Source organism: Canis lupus, chromosome 7, assembly GCF_011100685.1.
Source record: "Canis lupus familiaris isolate Mischka breed German Shepherd chromosome 7, alternate assembly UU_Cfam_GSD_1.0, whole genome shotgun sequence".
In the NCBI taxonomy this organism is placed as follows: domain Eukaryota; kingdom Metazoa; phylum Chordata; class Mammalia; order Carnivora; family Canidae; genus Canis; species Canis lupus.
Genome location: NC_049228.1, coordinates 80,080,303 through 80,101,403, shown reverse-complemented (window position 1 = coordinate 80,101,403; position 21,101 = coordinate 80,080,303). Strand labels below are relative to the sequence as shown.

The following is a 21,101-nucleotide window of genomic DNA, read 5'->3' as shown; positions in this document are numbered from 1 at the left end:
GGTGAAGTTACCTGCAAGGGCAATGGGAAGTGGAGCCCGAGCGCTGTGCTGTGACGGGTTAATAAGAACAGCCATCCTGGATCTGCTGCCAGGCGGCTGTCTGCCTTGCATGGGCTGCATCTGGGGGACCCTGCTGCAGCTAGCCCATACGAGCCACAGATGCCCAGGCAGGCAGTTCCACAGGTCTCTCTCCCGAGGGCAGCCCGGGGTCCTTCCCTCACCTCTTCTGTGGAATCCTACTTTGTGCCAGGCCTTGGAAATATAATGATGGGAAAGACAAAGTGATCCCTGTCCTCAAGAGTCAGACCATCGTGGATGCCCAGCCAGAGTGATCTGGAGCTCAGATTCTCTGGCTACCTGGTTTCCCCAGTTACTTGACCCCAGCACATCCCAGACAGAAATCAACCTCGGGAGACCTACCATACCTGGGTCCTCAACAAGGACTTGGCCAAGCACTCTCACCCCAGCGTGGCCATCCATCCCATCACTGGGACTCTGTGTTCTCCAAGGTAGAGATAACTTAGCAAATGTTTGTGGTCTACAGTGCTTAGCTTTCCCATACCCTCTCTCCTGAAGTCTTTGCCGCACAAGGGTCTGGCTTTCCATCCTGTTCCTTGTCCACTTCATCCCTCAGAGCTTCATCTCCTCACGGTGGGACATGGCGGGTACGTTGAGGGATGCATTGGCTCTAGCCACAGGGAGCGGGACTCGGAGATGTTTCTGGGCCCGGGGAAACACATGGGACTGCAGTCAGGCCCGGGTTGTAGTCCTGCTCTGTCAGTGGGCCACACGTCCCCATCTGTAAAAGAGAGGTGGGGACGCATGCCCAGCCTTCCTCACACCTGGGGCCATTGAGAGGCAACTAATGGGATGGTGCTCGGCTGGGCGCACCCTAGAGGCACAAGAACCCCTTCCCAGATAACTTCTGCTGCCTGGGTAGTTGGTATCTGACGGCAAGTCCCTCTGGTACCCCGCAAAAGTACAAACCATGACCTGGAGCAGGTTCTAGGGCCCACTTGGGGAATGACCCCAAATACAGCAGCTTCGGGGGAGATGTTGGGCAAGGAATAGAAATGTGAGTCATTGGAACTCTGGGCACCTCCCTGCTGGTTAATCAGAGTAGCCCCACTGGGGTCAAATCCTGACTCAGCCTCTTCCTAGCCAGGTGACCTCGGGCAACTCCTCTCTGCCTCGGTTTCCTAGTTTGTACCTGGGGACGGCGCTTGCGTTATAGGATTGTCCTGAGGATCACATCGCTATATAACAAGAATTTAGCACAGGAAAGCAATTTGGAAACCAGAAGTCTGTGGGGAATGTAGTATTGATGGTTTTTTTTTTTTCTGGTGTCGGTAAAAGTCAACAGGCGCTTATCCCTGCATGGGAGGAGCTGTCCCTGGGGTTCTCCAAGCAGAGGCACAGGCGGCCCGGGGTTGCTGCCTCAGGTCCCGGAGACACATCGAGCAAGGGTCTGGCCTTCGCTTTTCTGTAGGCTTTATGCTCCTGGGCTCTTGCTGTGAAGGTTTTTATATCTCCCCGTGGTTCCCGGAGGATTCAGGGAGACCTGTGAGAGCCCTGGGCGTTGGATGGAGCTCGAGACTCCTGGTTGCTGCCCAATGGGCCTCCAGCATCGTGTGTGATGCAGATGGGCCACTTAGCCAGAGAGGGCCCACGCCCAGCCTAGCTCTTTCTGCTGGTTCCACTGGTTTGGTTTTTAACATTTAATTTATTTATTCATGAAAGACACAGAGAGAGCGGCAGAGGCACAGGCAGAGGGAGAAGCAGGCTCCCTGCGGGGAGCCTGATGTGGGACTCGATCCCGGGACCCCGGATCATGCTCTGAGCCGAAGGGAGACCCAGGCCCCCCTCTGCTAGTCCCACAGGGGGCAGTGCATTGGTTACCTGCTAACCATTCTCGAATTTCTAGGAATGCATCAAATACTGGGCAGAGGCCGATTAGAGGGATTAGCTGAGAGTGGACAGTGGGCTCCGGTCTGGCTCCCCAGGGATACGGGCAGGAGCAGACACGTGCTCGGCCTCTCAGAGTACATAGTTTAGTGGAGGAAGGAAGCAGCCCGTCAGACCAGGTCAGGCTAAGCAGGACCGTGGTGGGCCATCCCTGCATTTACGGGGGACTCCCCTCCAGGCTCCCAGGCTGGGGTCCGCATTCCCCAATGGAGTCCAGAGGTCTGCTGCCTTCTTTGTTCAAGCGCAGCAGCCTAGTCCTTTCAGCCTGACACAACTGTCCCAGAATAGCTCAGTGGGGATCTTCAGCCAGGTAAGGGCTGAGTCCTACTAGTCTGGAGACATCTTTTTCTCCCTCTCTGTGATTACTTTGCATATTTTTGTTTTGGATTGTCCTTTGTTGATCCCTCATGGTAACTCCCAGGGGACAGTCCTTGAGTCTGATGGCCTAGCTCTTAGGGACACCCCTCATTTTTGTGGTCACAGATCACCTGCAGCTACTTTCTTGCAGGGGGGGTCTCCAGCTCAGGTGCCTGTGAAGGCCAGGCAGGCGAGGTGTGTGAGCGAGCGGAGCCATGTGAGAGTGGAGGCTTGGGCCGTGGGGAGGCAGTAGGGGGTGGTGGAGTCTGTGGGGACTGGAGAGTGCACGCCCTCTGATGGATTCCCTGGTATCTAGACGGGAGGCTTAGCTCTGGCTGATGGTTGCAGAGGAGGAAGGGGGGTCAGTGTTGCTGGATCTCCCAATTGTTCCAGCAAATCAGAAATGTGGAGTTTTCCATGAAATATTTTGAGTTATGCATGTTGGCTCAGATATTTTTAAAATGTTGAACAGGCCAGGGGCACCCCGGTGGCTCAGTTGGTTCAGGGTCTGCCTTTGGCTCAGGTCATGTTCTCAGGGTCCTGGGATCGAACCCAGAGTTGGCCTCCCTGCTCAGCAGGGAGCCTGCTTCTCTCCCTGCTCCTCCTACTGCTCATGCTCTCTCTCTCCCTTTTTTTTTTTTCTCTCTCTCTCTCTCAAATAAATAAAATCTTTTTTAAAAAAAGTACTGAACAGGCCAAATAAAATGCCCATGGTCCAGACGTGGCCCATCTGGACCTTTGTAGTCTCTGCTCTGTGGTTATCAAGCTCCCTTGCAGAATGAGTCTGTCATGGCAGGTGGCCGTGGGCAGAGGCCAAAGGCCCGGTGGGTGGCTGCTGCAAGGGTTCCGAGGGACCGGGTCACTCTGAGCCGGGTGGTTGGGGCTGCCTCCAGGAGGTGGGCCTGAGGCAAGAGGTTGCCGCCTCGCAGGCAGCCAGCCCTGCCCTCCCAGCTCTGGGCCAGCGTGGGGGCCCGTCCCAGGCCTCTGGTTCCATCAGGCTCTGTGACGCCGCGTGGCCCTGGTGCTGGAGCTGTTGCCAGAAGGGCCTGAGCTGATGGGGGACCGTGGCTGCCCCATGGGAGACACTGGAGAGAGTGTGTCACCTGAGAGGCAAGGTGTGGGGTGCCAGGGCCACCACACTCGGAGGAGCTTCCTGCCCCAACCCCAGCACTTGCACAGGGTGTTGCTGGGTTAGAGCAGGACGGATGCTATCCCTTCCTGGCACGCTCTGAGTTCGCTTTCATTCCTTGTCCATCAACCGAGAAGGTTTGGGAGGCCGGAGGGTGGGGGGCCTGTGGGGGACAGAGAATGGGTCCCCGGGAGGCTGTGCAGGTCGGCAGGGCTGAGGGCAGCCCCGGGACGGGAGTACGAGGGAGGGCCACACGGAGGTCCGTGCGAGACGCAGGCCGTTCAGGGTGGGGAGACATTCGGGAGTGCTGGGGTGTGTGGAGAACGGGAGTTCAGAAGCAGCAGGACCACTGATAGCCAGACTGGCCAAGGAGGGCTTCCTGGGGACGTGTGTCTGCAGCCAGGCCCCGGGAGAAGGTTCCGCTGGGAAGGGCGGGGGGCCCAGGGGGACTGCAGAAGACCGCAGAGGGCACCGCCGGGGCACCTGGGATGTCAACTGATAATCACACACGGCCCTTGAGGGCTTGCTGGGTACCTGGCTGGGTTGAACACCTTCCCGTGAGTCCTCACTTCATCCTCACCACACTTTATGAGACGATACGCTCATCTTCAGCATCCTCCAACGATGAGGAAGTGGCAGCCCAAGGTCCCAGAGCTAGGAGGCCATTTGACCAGTGTTGAAGCCCATAACCATTATGTCACCCTGTCTTGAGCTCGGGGAAAATGTGGAAGCCCCCTGACGCCCAGCGGGGATGTACTGGAGTCAGGTGGCCGCCTCTTTGGCCCCTGGCCCCTGCTGTTTGGAGTGAAATGCCTAAGGAGGCCCTTGAATGGAGTGAGAAGAGGTTGGAGTCCTCTCCTGGGACCAGGCAACCTTGGTGGCTGGTGTGTGTGTGTGGGGGGGGTGGACAGGGCCACCCCAGCACCCTTGACTTTAACCTTCTAAGGGCCAGAAGGGGCCGCGGGGGAGCCTGGGCCAGCATCGGCGGGAGGCAGAGCTAAGGAGGCCCACTCTTAGGGAAGGTGTGCGCTGGGGGCACCAGAGTGGGGGTGGAGAAGCCACAGACCAGGTGCCGTCCTGGGCTCGGGGCGTGACGGACATAGGCTGGAGTGGGGCTCAAGGATCCTGCAGTCTTGCCCACGTGAGATAAAAGCCCATAAATACTTAAGAGCAGGACAAGAGTTGTAACAGCACAGGGGACGGTGAGGGGTGTTGGGAGGCAGCCTGTGCTGGGCGCCAAGGGAACACATAGGGGTGAGTGTCGGGAGCGGGTGGGGGTGGGTGCGGAGGGTGAAGGGGTAGGTGCCGAGGGAAGAGGTGGAGGTGGGTGCCGAGGGAGGAGGTGGGGGTCAGTGCTGGGAGCCCAGGCGGCTGGGGACCTCAGGGGCCCAGGACCTAGCCGACCTGGACACAGGGATGAGCAGGGGGGGGATGACCCCTCCCCCCCAGAGCCCACCCTGGCTGTCATCCTGCCCATTGGCCCAGCCCACCTGCCAGCACGGTGGCCTCCATAGAGCTGGTGGCATTCCTCCGAGCAAAGTCCCAGGTTGGAGACTGGGTCTAATCGGGTCCCCTGGGTGGATGGCAGTGGGTGTCCACCCCCTACCAGGTGTGCTCACTCTCTCCCCCGGCCTTTCTTCTCAGGCCCTCCTTGGGGCGGGCCATGGCGGTGTGCTTAGGCAAGAAGGATTCACAGCATCTCGCTTGCCTCTCTGGGCCCCTGTGACCCGTCTCCTCGCCCTGAAATCTGGTCCAGCTCCTCAGCTGCTCCTGGAGGCAGCCCTCGAGGGAGGCTGGTGAGGCCTGAGCCCCGTTTGTCGTCTCCATGCGAGCTCTGATAGACCCACGGGGCTGCCAGCATGGGGGCCCAGAGCAGTGACGTGGGGGTTCCCTGGTATCTAGGACTGTCCTGTGATTGCTGCCTGACATGATGATTGTAACCCAAGCAGGCTTGAGCTCCAGAGACATGGGAGTCACCGGAGGAACAAGGGGAGGTGACTGTCAGTTCAGCAGGTGTCTCCAGGCATGACAGTTGCTGTTGAGCGGCAGGGAGTCTGGGGACCTACGTCGCAGGCCCGGCTCTTTCCATTGGTGACTGAGTGGCTTCTAGCAAGTCGTCCCCTTTCCCTGGGCTCCAGTGTCCTCATCTGCACAGGGAAGGGGCTGGTACCATCTCGTTCTCTAAGGACCGTCCAGGTCATGAAGCTTCGGTTTCGGAGCCCCTTGGGCCTGCTCCGATCAGTGGGACATGTCGGGGCCGCAGCTCTGTATTGCTAGCTCCGAGTAGGTGCTGCTGTGCACCTGGCTGGAGCCTAGGGCGGAGCTGGGGCCGCAGTGTCCACCAATAAGTACCAGTTGAGCCTGTGGGGGGGCTCCCGCCTCGCCCCAAGTAGGCCATAAAGGAAGCTCCACCCCCGTTCAGGGAGCTGACCTGCAGGCCTGGGGGTCGAGATGGAGGATTTCCAGACCAGGGTGAGAGATCTCTGATTAAGAAGGGAAGGGATGTGAGCAGCTCTTTAGATCTTGGCTACTCAAAGCGAGCCCCTCAGAGCTGAAAAAAACAGCTGGGAGCTAGTTAGAAATGCAGAATCCTGGGGCGCCTGGGGGGCGAAGCATCTGCCTTGGGCTCAGATTGTGATCCCAGGGCCCTGGGGTCCAGCCCCTCATCCGGCTCCCTGCTCTTTGGGGCATCTGCTTCTCCCCCTTGCCTCTGCCTCTCCCCGCTGGAGTGCATTCTCTCTCCCTCTCTCTCTCTCTCTCTCTCTCTCTGTCAAATAAATAAAATCTTTAATTAAAAAAGAAAGAAATGCAGAATCCCAGACCCCACCTTCGATCTTCTGAAACCGAATGTGTGTAAACAGGCTGGCCCGCAGGAACCTGGCCTCTTTACTTCATCTCTTGGCCACGCCCCCAGAAGAAACACTTGTTCCACAAGTAGGTGAGGCGCCAGTTCCATAGAACCACTGTTGCGCTGACAATGCGTGTCACTCACTGATAGTTGCAATTTAGTTGTCTATTTTTCAATGCTGAAGTCATGAGTTTATTTTACACTGAGTTTACTCTGCAGCCCAGCAAACAGCTGAGACCTGCAGTTTGCAAACCAGGGTGCTAGCTAATGCCCTCCCTGGGTTACTCTGGGGCGGGGGCTGTGGGACATCTAGAGGACCCCAGGCGTCCTTGTTGATTTCTGAGGTCGCCTTCAGCTCTGAGGGTATCTGAACTCTCCCATTCCCGGTGGTTGGGGACCTTAGGCTCCTGTGTGCCGAGATGTCCCCATGTCCCTCTGTGTTTCCTTGGCAAACACATCGGTGTTGCCCAGAGTCCCCAAGGCCAGCACTGCCCAGACTTGTGGGGCGGCTGAGCCTGAGGACTGCAGGTGGCCAGGGGAAATCGTTTTGTCTGGGGTCTTGTTTCTACAGGAAGGAGGTGGAGCGTGGGCCGGATCCCGAGGGGTGGGCTGGCCACAGGCATCGCAAGGGGGGTTCCCATGGCTTGGTCCTGGGGACAGCACAACAGACAGCCCAGGGAGGGGACGGCTCTCCTTGTGGGCTCTGGGTGAAGCTGTCTGTCACCAACTCTGAGGGGCGCCCAGAAGGGGAGAAGGGATGGGCTTTGTGTCACCAGGAACCCACCGCAGGAGGGCTTTCCTGAGGGAGGGAGGCTGAGGGGCACAGGGCTGTGGGAAGAGCGGGGTACACACAGTGGTGGGTGCCTTCAAAAGGAGGTGAGCCCTGCTGCCCACCCACAACCCAGACGTGCCTCCCTCTACCTGCAGAGGTGCAGTACTCCTGGGACGGGGGACAGGTCCACCAGCCCCAGTGCCTCTGAGCCCCGGAGCCCAAAGCACACCCCCTCCAGCGCTGCACAGTTGCCCTGCAGCTGGCCTGGCATCCCAGAGCAGCCCCAAGCCCCCAAACGCCACATCAGGAAAGCAGAAACAAATCAGGAAAACAGAAATCGAGACCTTTTTTGGGACCCAGGGTGAGTTGCATACCGAGAGGCCTGAGGAAGAAGGGTCCGGTGAGGGATGAGGGGTGCCATGCGGCCTCCTTTTGGGGCCTGGGATAATGGATTCCCTAGAGAAGGGCTGGTGGCAGTGGGGGCGAAGCATCTCATCTGGTTTGCAGGTCACTGAGTCGCCCCGGGCACTGCAGGAGGACGTAATGCCTCTAATGCCTGGCTGTTCTTAAAGGGATTGGCTAAATTTACAGCTGCTAATGCCGTTTGTCACTGGGCGAGCACAAAGTCGTGCTGAGCTGGCTGGGACGGGTCCAGCCTCTCGTCTCTGGGCGCACGGGGTGCCCGGTGATGTCAGCCTGCTGCTTTCTTCCAGGTCTCTAGCCGCAGGCCAGAGCAACCGTGAGCTGTCACAGCTGCACAGGCAGGCGGGGCCCGAGGGCCGAGGGCCGGGGGACAGACACTTCAGAGAGCCCCTGTGGGCCGAAGCCCCTGGAGCGAGGGTCTCCTAAGGGAGCCGCGCTGCCCTGGGCCGGGAAGAGTCGCTTGGTAGGGCGTGGGCCTGGAGAGGGGAGCCTGTTCACCAGAGAACACAAGAGGTTTTGTTTCCGGCTCCTGAGGCGAGCCTGTAAAGCCGCAGCGGGGGTGGGGGTGCCCTGGGCCCCCGGGACTGGGATGCGGTCCCTTCGACCAGACAGCTGTAGATGGGCCAGAGTCCCCTCTGGGCAGTGCAGGCCAAGGCGCCCCCCCAACCCCCCACCTGAAGTCCTTCCGCAGGCTCAGCCCCTCTGCACCCCTCCTCCGGCTGTGCTCACCAGGCCCGTCCCTCCTGCCTCAAGGCCCTGGGCCGCCTGCCCTTTCCAGCAAACCACAGCCTCAGCGCTTCCCCTGTTCCTGAGCTTTGCCAGTTGGTTGTCCTGCAGTCGTAGTCACCTGGCAGTGGGGTGGGATTGGGAGGGGGGCAGGCGGGCTGTGGGGCCTGGCAGGTCCTGCACTCTGGATGGCTGCCCCTGGAAGCCTCTCTTCCGGGCCAAGCCACCCTCTCCTTTCCTCTCCTGCTTGTCCCTCCCCTCCCCATCACCATCGCTGGCGGATGCGGGGGAGGGGGATCGTCACTCCTCTCTTGCCTCTCAGCTTAGCCAGCAGCCCAGTTGTGTGCGTGGGAAGAGGAGACCCCCTCCCCAACCCAGGCAGGAGGGAGTGCAACCAGCCCTTGAGAAAGCATCCCTGCGTTTCCCTGGCCTTCCTCGGGCCTGAGAGTTCACCCCATGCCTCTTCATTCTTTCTACCTTAAAAACAGGGCAGAGCTTGAAGATATGCACCCCAAAGAACTGAAAACAGGGACCCAGATAGTGCACACCTGTACTCACGGCAGCTCTGGTCACTGTAGCCAGAGGCAGAAACAAGCCGATATCCACGGATGGATGATGGATGAATAATACGGGGTCTCTGTGCCCAATATGTTACTGTAACACAACGTATGACGTGAGATTCGGACGCATGCCACACCATGAATGAATCAGGAAAACGTTATCCTGAGCGAAAGAGACTGGTCACAAAAGAACCAATGTTGTTGGATTCCACTTACGTGAGGTTCCCAGAATAGAGCCAAGAAGGGAGAGCAGTGGCCGCCACGGGCTGAGATGAGGAGAATGGGAGCTGTTGGGTGGGCGCAGGGCTTCTGTTTGGGATGCTGGAAAGTTCTGGAAATACAGTGATGCTGCTTGCACAATGTGGTGGAAACACTTAAGGCTGCTGAACTGTGCACTTAAGTCATGTATATTATATTACATAGTTTATATATAGTTATATTTTATCACAATTCTTAAAAATGGGGTGTGAGTGCCTGACTGGTCTTCCAGCCTGATAGCTGAGGAGATGGATGAGGTGGACAGCACCCCTCACCCCCCGCCCCACAGCTCCCTCCTCCCTTGTTTCTGCTGAAGAGGCAAAGTGCCTCGGTTGGGACTCATTCTGGAATGTAACCAATGAGTCCAGGTGATATGTCAGCCTGGTTCTCTCTCAGAAAGCGGAGTTCCTGGATGTGCCCCAAGGACGGGCTTCCCTGGGGAGAGTGACATAGGGATGAGGGAGGGCCGGATGAGGGGCGTTATGGATCTGGTCCCCACCATGGGCAGCTGGGCTCAGTCCGCTGCGACCTGCTGAGGGAACATGAAGAACACACCTCCGTTGGCATCTGAGAGACTGAGGAGGGAGTGTTTGTCAAGGGCTGCCCCCCCCCAGGAGCCACTGGCTCCTCGTACAACCAGGGCACAGGTGCCAGGTGCTGGCATCTGCTAGCGTGCGTCAGGGGAGCCCTGGGCGGAATGCGCTTGGGGCAGCTGGGCTGACATGCTGTCAGGCTTGTCGTGTGACACTGATGGAGCAGGAGAGACCCCGAGATGGTGAGAGGACGCATGAGGCATCCAAGACCAGTGACCGGTGTGGGAGTCCTCTGTTTCCCTCTGGGCACCAAACATGGGGCAGTCTGGGAATGGGTCTCAGCGCCTGTCCCCGTCTGCAGTGATCACTGCCCTCAGGATCCCTCACGGGGCTGCGGTGTGGCCCGGTGAGGGGCTGGCAAGAGCCTGGAGAGTCCGGCAGAGCAGGTTAGGGTTGCTGCGGCCGCAGGCAGAGCCAGGCAGTTGATCCTCCTGGAAACACTCCTGCCTGGTTCCTGCAAAGCCCTGTCCTCTGCCTATACCTGTAAAGTGTGCCAGGAGGCCCTCGATAAGATCTGAAGTCTTCGAGGAATAATGGGCATGGCCTTAGACACTGACTTTTCCTGAAAAGGCAGCTCCTTTTCAGCCCTTTCTGGACATCAGCCTTATCATCCCACCCCCCCTGAGGCCGGCCATCTGCCCAGGGCTGGGCGGTGAGCTAGGCACAGGGCCCAGCCCTCTGCAACCTGCAGCCTGCAGCCCGGTTGGGAGTAAGAAGCACACACAGCACTTGAAGAACCCACTGGGCTTTGAAAGGTTACAGAGAACAAGAAGTAGGAAATGTCCTGAGAGCCCGGGCAGGCTGCTAGGAGGTGGGATGAAGAGGCGGCGGGGTGTGGGCACACCTGGAGCTCTGCTGTGCAAGCTAGAACAACTTACCTAACCTCTCTGAACCTCAGTCTTCACTTCTAACCAGTACAATTATACCAGTCTCCTGGAGTTACTGTGAGGGGTAAGTGGGAGAAGGCAGATCAGGGGCTGGGAAGAGTTCCTGGCATATGATATGGGCTCAGGGCACATTGACCATTCCTGTTATTACAAGTTGCAGTATTCGTGCCCACGGGCCAAGGCTGGCTGGATCCTTAGCCGCTGGCCCACTCTGAAAGCAAGGGAGTGGGCTAGTCGCCAGATAGCCTCTGAGGCACTGTTCTAGTATATTCTGTGAGTGTAGGGGCTTGTAGATTTTGTAGGCAGAGGGAAGGGGAAGGTGCCTCTGGGTAAGGGGCACAGTGTGAGCAAAAGCAGAAGCAGAAAGAGCCTCACGTTAGTTTTCTACCACCTTGTAACAAAGGACTGTAAACTTAGCTGCTTAAAACAGGACCAGCTTATTACAGTTCTAAAGGTCCAAAGTCCAGCTCTATAAATCCTGACACAAACTAAAGTGTCAGCCAGGCTGAGTTCTCATTTGGAGACTGGGGGGCAAAGTCTGCTCCCAAGCTCATTGGTTGTTGGCAGAAATTGCTTGCTTATGGTTGTAGGACTGGGGTGCCCTTCTCCTTGCTGGTCATCGACCAGGGATTGCTCTCAATTCATGGACACTGCCTGCTTTCTTCGCACATGCTCCTTCCTCTTCAAGCCAGCAACAGTGTGTTGACTCTTTCTTGTGCTTTGAGTCTCTGTCTCTACCCTCAAGCCCAGATTTCAAGGGCTCATGTGATTGGATGAGTCCTTCCTGGGTAGTCTCACTATCTTAAGGTCTGCTGATTGGGAATTTAATTATATTTGCAAAATCCCTCTCCAGGAGTACCTCAATTAATGTTTGATTGTGTAACTGGGAGAAGGTGTAGACCCAGAACCCTCTTAGGGTTTTGCCTACACACATGGCATGTGTCCAGGACAAAGGATAGAGTAGGAAAGGGGGTCACGGGCAACCTTTGGAGCAGGAGGGGTAAGGTGGACATGGGTGGCAGGAAGGATGTAAGTCCACGCTAGGCCTTGGATGGCTGGTGGAGGAAGGGGCGCAGGACATCCCCACCTTCACCTCCAACTATGGCCCCACACCACGAGGCATGCTTCTCCCAATCTGGGCTGACTCCCTGTGGACCCACTGCCTCCCTAGCCTCCACACCTGGCCTCTGATGAGGGCACCCAGGCCTGAAACTTTCACTCCTCCCTCTGGATCAGGTGGACAAACCTCTGAGCCCCAAGGTTGCTGAGCTCAGGAACCCAGAGCGAGCCCTGCACGGTCCCTCTGTAGCTAGCCTGCGGTCCAGTGGAGGCTGGGCCCTATGCAGCCTCCAAAATGCAAACACTGAGCCAGAAAATCAGTTGAGAAATGTGTGTGTCCACCCGGGCAGTTCCTCCCCATCACCAGTACCAACCTTTGAAAAGTCCGGTGATGGTCTGGGGGAGTCCACACTCATGGTCTCAGCAGCGTTTCTGGAACCCGGTGGGCCATTCCTTGCCCTGTTTTGGATCCGTTCTAGTTGAAAACTCAACAAACCCTTGATAGTTGGTGAATGACTATGTTCCAATAAAAGTTCTCAGTAATCCAAGGTACTGAAATTCAAATGTTCCTTTAAATGTACAAAGACCTTGCCTTTATAATCAAAGTCGCTTTCTAGATGCACGCAATCCCTGTGGTCCCAGAGTCCTGTGCGCTACTCGGGTCTTCCTTGCATGTCTCCCGGTGGTAGTTTGGTAGGAGATGACTCTACCAGTTGTGATGATGAAACCACATGCAGGCTGTGCTTCCTCCAGCTGAATACACTCCCCCACAGAAAATACCAATTTTCAGACAATGAAAGGGACACCAGATAAGCCTTAAGACCCCTTCCTGTCTGGCGTAGAGCCTGTGGGAAGGGACCTAGAGGTGAGAAAGATTGCAGTTCCTCCCACTTCTAGGTGGAGTCAGATGGGAGCTTTGGGGGACAGGAGTGAGCAGTGGGGGTGTCCTTGCAGGCCTGGGCTCCTGCCGCGGCTGGACTGACCCTGCCTGGTCCGGGAGGGAGTTCAGTTCTGTGGGTGGACGTCAACAGCTATCCCTGGAATGCCTGGCCACCACAGGGAGAGGGCCTGAGGGCTAGTGAGAGAGTCGTGCCCCTGTGGAGGGTGGCCAGACAGTGTCCACGGCTGGCCCCTGCTCTCCCACACCACCAGCAGGCCCACCATGTCCATTCATTAAAAACCCGCCTCGTCATCCTCACAGACTGAGCATAGTGTGTCCTGGTGAGTTGCATCCTAACAAGGCTGCCAAGGTGGGTTTACACAGTTAAGGCCCATAGGCCTCACCTAATGTAGGGGATCACGTGGTGTCCCAAGAAAAAGCATCTCTCTAGGAGGAGATATTTTCTTGCAGGCCCCAGGCCCTGTAGAGGGTTTGTGTCTGGGGGACCCTTGTACATCCAATGCTTGGCTCAGAGACATCAGCACTTGTGGCCTGTTTCATTCTGCTTTGTGGTAGGTTTGGCCAACTCCAGGCCAGGGTGTGTGGCTTGGCTGGTAGGCAGGGTCTGTCTCCTGCCCCATCCCAGGTGGTGGGGTCCAGGTATGGACTAATGCCCCATGTCTCACATGCTACTGCGTCGGCCAGTTAGGCAAGTGACCTGCCCTTGCTGGGCCTCAGTTTCCCTCCACACTCAGGGGGAATTGCAGTACATTGTTCACACAAGGCAAGCTGGCGCCACCCTGACTGCTCAGGGGGTGGTGGGAGGCCAAGATGCCAGGACGGAGGAGAGAAGGTTCTGGGAGCAGGAGTGGTCCTGCAGTGGGGTGCCGTGCAGGCCCCCCATCCCCCGCCTCTCACCGCCCACCATTCTGTCTCTGCAGCCCCCACGCCGCCCCTGAGCTGGAGGGATGGAGAACTCATCCGCCGCGTCGGCCTCGTCTGAGGCTGGGAACAGCCGCTCCCAGGAGATCGAGGAGCTGGAGCGCTTCATCGACAGCTATGTGCTGGAGTACCAGGTGCAGGGGCTGCTGGCTGACAAGACGGAGGGAGACGGCGAGAGCGAGCAGACGCAGTCCCACATCTCCCAGGTGAGCACCCGCAGGGCCTGGCCGGGTGCGGGGCCTCGGGGACTCATGTGCAGGGAACTGGGGGCCCCAAACCTGGCGAGCTTCTCGTGGCCTGGCCCTTGATTGCTGAGGCTTGAGTGGCCTCGGGCGGGAAGGCCCTCTGCTCCGACTTCCATCCCACCCCCACAGCTGCTGGCCCTCTCAGACTCACAATTCCTTGGCGCACATTCATGGAGAGCCTGCTGTGTGCAAAGCACTCTCCCTGGCCTCCACATGCTTGTGCTCTGGCTGAGATCTGGAGATGGTTGCCTATTCAAAAGGCATGTCACAAGAGGCTCTCACATGGGAACACTTTCTCTGATTTCAGTTACAGGCCGTGTTGGCAGCTCTGGGGGGCTCTGGACACCTCCCCGGTTAGGAACCCAAGGACATTCTGACCAGCACAGCGGGTCCATGTCATCTGCTCCTGGGCTAGTGTGGCAGCCCTGACCTTGGGTGGCACGTGGACTTGGCTTACTGTGGGCCAAGATTTGGAAATCTCAAGTTCTTGAGAGTAGAGTGTGAGCCATTCAGGGTAGTGGTGTCATTGCCTGCATCTTCCCTTAACACCGTAAATCCTTGGGAGATGCTGGTTCAAGGGTAGGCTCCAGATTTGCTTCTTGCTGTCTGTGTGACTTCAGGCAAGCCCCTCAACTTCTCTGAGCCTCGGTTTTCTTACCCTGCGAATGGGGATGAGCCCGCTGCCTTGGGAATGTTGGAAGGTCAAAGGTCCTACAAGCCCCAGAGCTGCAGAGAAGCAGGGTGTTTCCTGCACGAGACCCGGGACGTGTTCCTTCTCCTGGTCAGGATCTGGGTCTTGGGTGTTTACCTCTTTACTTGTGGTCCTACCTCAAGCCGGGTCTCCTCCGACACATAGAGGGGGAGCCTCTGGGTACCCTGCTTTGAGAAAAGACCCAGCTGGCTCCCTGTCTCGGTGGGCAGAAGACCCTCCCACCATTTAGAAAGCCAGAGTAAACCTGGAACGCAGGACCAGGGGTCAACGTGGGACATTTGGAGGCTATGGTGGTCAAGGAGGAGGAAAATTGGCCTCAAGAGAAAAGTAGAGACATATGTGATGCTTTCTTTTGTGTCCTTGAAGTTCTAAATCATGATCAGCATAAGCTTATAATGTATCCATTATTTGCTCTACAAGTGTGTGTTGAGCACCTACCCTGTGCCTGACACCATTCTAGGGCTGGGAACCTGGGAGTGAGCAAAAGACACATAAAGCTTTGCCCTCGTGGGATGTACATTGTAGGGGTGTGTGAGAATTGCTGCGGAAAATATTGAATTATGACAATGAAATAGGGAATAAGGAGGGTCAGGAGGGGTTTGCAGTTTTAAGTAGGGTATCGGGGAAGATGCCATCGAAGTAGGTGAGGGGTGAGCTGTGCACATATCCTGGGCAAGCGCCCAGCTGGACGAGTATTCCAGGGGCAGCAAGGCGGCCACAGTGCAGAGCAAAAGCGGGATGAGAAAGGGAGCAAAGGGGGTCACATTGATAAGATGCGCTGGCGCTGAGCTCCGGGGGTCTAGGCAGCACTGAGGAAGCAGGGGTGGGAGGAGGAACCAGCAAGAGACCAGGGTTTGTTCAAGGAGATGGGAGGCCGGTTGGCTGTGTCAACGGCAGGTGGCTGGGTCATGGAAGAGGAAGACTGAGAATGACCTGACCGAGCTATGGGTGCTCATGGGGACCCTGACTAGAGAGGTGATTATCAAGAAGTAGGGGTTAAGGGATCCCTGGGTGGCTCAGCGATTTAGCGTCTGCCTTTGGTCCAGGGCGCGATCCTGGAGTCCCGGGATCGGGTCCCACATCGGGCTCCCTGCATGGATCCTGCTTCTCCCTCCTCCTGTGTCTCTGCCTCTCTCTCTCTCTCTCTCTCTCTCTCTCTCTCTCTCTCTATGTCTATCATAAATAAATAAATCTTAAAAAAAAAAGTAGGGGTTAAGGAAATGGGTTAGAGATGGGGAGGGTAGTTGTGCATGTTGTGCATCAATGGAGTGGTGCAGGGAGGCGGGGAGGCTCGATGAGCAACAGCCGTGAGTAGATGAGAAGGCTTGGCCTTGGCTCAGGTCCCCAACAGCTCACCCACAAACACAGAGGGGGCTTCTGGGTTTGTAGCCGTGCATCTAGGATGATACCTTATTGTGCAATGTAGGTGTGAGTTTCTCCAGTCACTTTCAGCCATAATGGTGCAGGTGCAGATGCAGAGCTACAGAACTGAATTTAACTGGGCCTGAGGTTTCTCTCAGTGATGACACTAGAGGGAGAGGGAGGAGGGGAGAGGGGAGGGAGGGAGGGAGTCGGGACAGTGACATTCCCTGCCACTGAGCCAGGTCAGTACAGGGGTGAGGACCCAAGGCGATGATGGATACTGAAGGCTGGTGGGTCAGTGGACTTAAGGGTTCTAGGGAGTCGGTGAGTTGCTGGAGTCCTGGCACCAGAAGGAGTGAGAAGGAAAGGGGAGTGTCCAGGAGTGGGCATTTGAAATCCAGGGCAGAGGGTGCAGCAGATGGCAGTGAAAGGCTGGGCTTGAGTGTGGAGGTCCTGGACAGAGGAGGGATCCAGAGGAGAGGGGCAGTGGAGCTGGTTGTCAGGGTACAGGACCAGCATTACTGACGCGGACATCACCAAGAATGGAAAGGCAGGTGCCCGAAAAGGTGGCAGCAATTCGGGAGAAGAGTTTTCAAGGAGTAGGGACTGAGGCAGGCGTGGGTGACTGAGGAGTCTACAGGTGACTGCAAGGACGGGGTGCCTTGTCGGATGAGGTGTTAATTGAGCCACCTTCATTGTACAGCTAACGATAGCATCACCTGCAGTGGCAGGGCAAGGGCGGCCAGGCTAGCCTGGAAAACCCCTGAGGGCAGTGCACCTCTCTGGGTCACGTAGGGCAGGGAGGGGAGTAATTAGGCACTCCAACTCTTGCATACTCCCATAAGCATCCTGGAGTGGACTTCCCCAGGAGCAGGCCCCGTGGACTGGGCACACTGTGTGGACCCGACTGGCCTCCAGCAGGGTGTCCTTCGGAGGCTCCTCCGTGTGAAGTAGGTAGGTTCCTACTGTAGGAGTGTCCAAGGACCAGAGGAATACCTTACAAATGGTAGAATTTCTGTTCCCAGAGCAGCCACCAGGGAGATAATTCTGGAAAAAGGGGGCCCTCCTGGTGTCTCTGACCTCCCTGCAGGGATGACTGTGCTCTCGACATGCAGAGCAGAGAGAGACGTGCCCTGACTCTGGGCCCTGCCCTTCTGGCTCCTGCTCCTGGAATCGGTCGGGCCCGACCACGCTTGAATGTCCACATTTGCAGGGGCTTTCAAACAGTTGTTTGTTGTGAGGCAGTGTGGAAAACATGGCTACTTGTGACATTGGATGCATTCCTTAAACTCTCTGTGTCCTCCGATGTTCCCTGGAAGAATGCAAACACCTGGCAGGGTCCTGGGCTCTGCTGGCTAAGGAGCAACATTTTAATCCCACGGCCACCAAACCCGCTACCAGACGCCCACAAACACAGCTGAGGTGCAGACTCCAGAGGAGGGGCCAGCTGTGGAAAGCTCTAAGTAAGGCTGGGGTTAGATGTGTTTATAGAGCAGTCTTTTAGAAAAAAATAAACTCTCTGTTGACATAGCTTTATGGGAAGTCTTTCTGCTAGAGCACTTTTGCTTGTTTTTATTTAACCTGATGACTATTTTAAATAGAAGCCAAAAACCAAAAAAAAAAAAAAAAAAAAACCCTCAGAGAATGTCCCCATCTGTCTGTCTGCGGTGGTGTTTTGATGTTCCTGGGAGAGGAAAATTGTTAAGAATCTTGGAAAGAGAAAACTTGAGAAAGTGGAGGATAATGTTGCTTTTCAGTTGCTGAGATCATTTTTTTAGGATCTGAGAGATGATGGTTGACTCTTAGAAGAAAATGCCTCATGATGATTGTGCAGTTGTGCTCTCCTTTGCCCCTCCATTAGCAACAACTAGGAAGAAAGATGGATGGTTAGATGGATGGATGGAAAGAGATAACTGGATGGATGGATGGATGATAGGGCGAGCCAGTGAGTTTCCTCTTCTTTAGATGAGTGACCAAGAACATATATGCTCTGTTTTACAACACTTTTGGGATATCATATTTAAATTTATACCCCCCCCCCCGACTCCCACACATACATTTCAGGAGTGCCTGCCCTCCAGTGGATTCCAAGTCCATAAAGGCACATCCTGAAAGTTGTCCTCACTCTGTCTTTGGGAGAAGGGAGGATTATAGCCCTATACTATAGGAGAGAAGACTGCTGGAGTACAGAGTTGGGAGGTGCTTGGTGGTGGCTGAGCTGGGCCCCAGTCCTTCCCTACCCACCTCTGGTTCCCTGTTGGTGCAGGCCATCACTAACAGGCTGTTGGGTGATTAAGATACATCTCTCCCTATGGAATGAGATTTAGGACTCCAAATCTCATTGACAATTAGCCTTTTGTAGAAGAGATTGGGGTGTTACTAAGTAGGAAAGGTTGGCCCTTCCTGATGTTAGTGGATGGTCTGGTGGATCATGATAAGGCTTCAAAGCAGTGTTCACAACTCTGGCTGCATACTGGAATCACTTGGGGGGCTCAGACAAACACTGATGCACAAGCCTCCCGCAAAGTTCAGCTGAATGGGGAGGGGCTCGAGGGCTGGCCTTCTTATAAGCCCCCACCTGACTGCTGCTCCACTGAGCCTAATAGCCATGACCTCTGGTGAGGCATGTCTGTCTCCTTCCACCACCCCCCATGGCCACCTGCCTTGAGCTCCACTGTTGGATGGATAGAATGTAGGGACATTGTAAAGAGCAGATACATTTAATAAAAATATTTTTCCCCATAAATTCTTGTTATTACGTCAAATGAAGCTCCAGTGAGGGTGAAAATAACTTCCTCTGGTCCTTTTCGGTGTTGTCAGGCACTCGGAGCTCCTAGGTTTTGTCTAAGATGCAAAGGGTCCTTACCAAGAGCCGTGCAGCCATGCAGATGTAAAGAGTGGGGTGCAAGTCTTCAGACTGGCATGACTTCTCTCACTCACGGTGTTTTCCTTCTCTTCTCTTCATGTTTTTCCTTCGTGCTGCCTTCCCTGTTCACTGTTCCCTCACCCCCCTACTATCCCATTCCTTCATTTCTTCCTGCCCTTTGAACCCTCTCCCCTGCTGTCTTCACTCGTAGGAGGAAGCGCTCAATGGTGGACCACCCATGAAAGGCTTAACTGAAGAAGTGAGTTTAAGGGGAACTGTGGGATGGTTGCACATGGGGGACTCATTTTATTAAAGATGCGATTTATTTTTAATTACACAAGTACTCCATGCGTACATTTTACAGTACACGAGAATTCTAACATTAGCGATAAATTCTCCCTTAGTTGCTGCCTCATGGATTGGGGAGTTACCTTCATCTCGTTTTTTAATGCGTTTTATCAACATATACATTACATAGGACTTATAGAAATACATTATTTCAAGATCATAAATCATAGTCAGTGAATATATCGTCCAATAACCTACATCTTTCACCTTGCTGTGTGCCCTAGGGATTCTTCGAGCCTTGGACACCCACTGTGTTCTGTTTAATGGTTTCACAGTGGTCCACAGCACAGAGGTCCCATAGTTTAATACTCACCTGCTGAGGAGGATTCAGGGATCGTCTAAATTTTCCCCTGGAAACGTAAGATACTTCGATGAGTGTTATTGAACATGCCTCCTCCTGCCCATATAAAAGTGTTTATTTAAGTAGATGCTGAGAAGTAGAATCAGTTTTAATAGCAATTGCCAAGCTGTTCTCTAAAATGTTTCGTCATTCACACCACCACTGGTGCATTGGGACCGATCATCTCTTGGGATCTTACTTTTGCATTTTCTTGATGCCCGGGTGAAGGTGCGTCCTTTTTAATCTGATTACCGGTAATTTTTTTAATGAGTTAAAATTTTATTTTACTTTTAAAACAACTGGAAAAAGGGAGGTAAACAGGCAACAAAGGGAGAAAGTTGCCATAATTCATGACAAAAACTAATGTCATTTCTGGGTAATATGTTTTCTTTCTATGCCTTTTACAAAGTTGAATGTCTCACAGGCGTGTAATTTCTAACTTCCTTGTAAATTTATTTAGTGTGATCTCCTAGACATTGTTAGGTGGTTTTGGGCATCAAGTACAATTGTTTAAATCTGCCCGTTTTCTGCCAATCGCTGTTGGTTAAAGAGTGAAGTATAGTCAGAGCTAATATTTTGTTCATTCAAGACCTATTCTAGGCTCTAGGGATAAACTCAAGAACAGAATGGACCATAATCCCTTCCAGCCACTCCCCCAGTCCTTCTTTGTAAGTGGAGAAAGTCAGAGGACAGACCAGGAAGGAAACAGGGTGTGTTATACAGCTGAGTGGGACAGGAGACGAGGTAGTGCCAGGCTGTCCTGGGTGGCTTCCTGACTTTTGAGCAAAGACTTGAAGGCGAGAGAATGAGGCCACGTGGGAACCAGTGAGCAGGCAAAGGGAATGTCGAGGCCTGGCTCTGGTGTGGGAGTGTCCCCTGCTTCGAGGAACAGCTTGGGCCAGTCTGGCTGGAGCAAATGGAGCAAGGGGAGCGTGTCGTGGTTGAGCCAGACCTGTAGGGCTTTCACCTCCCCAGTGAGGTCTCTGGCCTTTCCCCTAGTGAGATGGGGTGATGCTAAAGTGTTTTGAGTAGAGGACGGGCATGATGTGATTGGTGAAATAGGATCACTCAGGATGCAGTGTGGAGAAGAGGTGATGGCAAAGAGCTGGCAGTGGAGAGTGCTCAGGAAAGAAAGCACGGAGACCAGGAGGCCATTCGGCTGGTCCAGGCAAGAGGCCATGGTGGCTCGAGCAGTGGGATCACCATGTGGGTGGTAAGAAGTGGTCAGGTTCCGGTTATACCTGAAAGGTACAAATAGGGGCGCCTGGAGGGCTCAACCGTGGAGCGTCTGCCTTCGGCCCAGGGCGTGATCCTGGAGACCCAAGATCGAGTCCCACGTCGGGCTCCCTGCATGGAGCCTGATTCTCCCTCTGCCTCTCTCTCTGTGTCTTTCAGGAATAAATAAATAAAATCTTAAAAAAAAAAAAAAGGTACAAATCACATGATTTTCTGATGAATGGATTTTAGCCTGAGTAAATAGAGGCATAGACTTGGCAGAAATGAGATACGTAGGAGGCCCTGAAAGAGTAGCTTTGGGGAGCAAAGGTCAAGCGCTCAGTTTTGGAACGTGGAAGGTCACGATAGTGTTAACGTCTCGGTGGAGATGCTGATCAAGCAGGTAGATGCGCAAAGGTGGCGTTGAGAGGACAGGAGTGACCTGGAGACTCATGTGTGTCTATAGTGGCATGTGGATGGCCTTGTTAGCCCAGGAATGAGGAGCTTGGTGAAGAGGGCCCGATATTGAGCCCTGCGAGGCTGAGGAGATGAGCAGGAGCCGACAAAGCACCGAAGTGTGTCCACGTTGACTCATGTGCTCCTCACTAAACTCT

At 55.1% G+C, this 21,101-nt stretch overlaps 1 protein-coding gene across 1 annotated transcript in view; it reads left to right on the top strand.

The window, feature by feature from the left end:
* Positions 1-21,101, top strand: part of CTIF (cap binding complex dependent translation initiation factor) — a 278,706-nt gene that overhangs the window by 57,608 nt on the left and 199,997 nt on the right. Inside the window, 1 exon segment of the mRNA XM_038543993.1 lies at positions 13,399-13,605. Within this exon segment, the coding sequence (XP_038399921.1) occupies positions 13,426-13,605 (180 nt within the window). The 5' untranslated portion in view covers positions 13,399-13,425.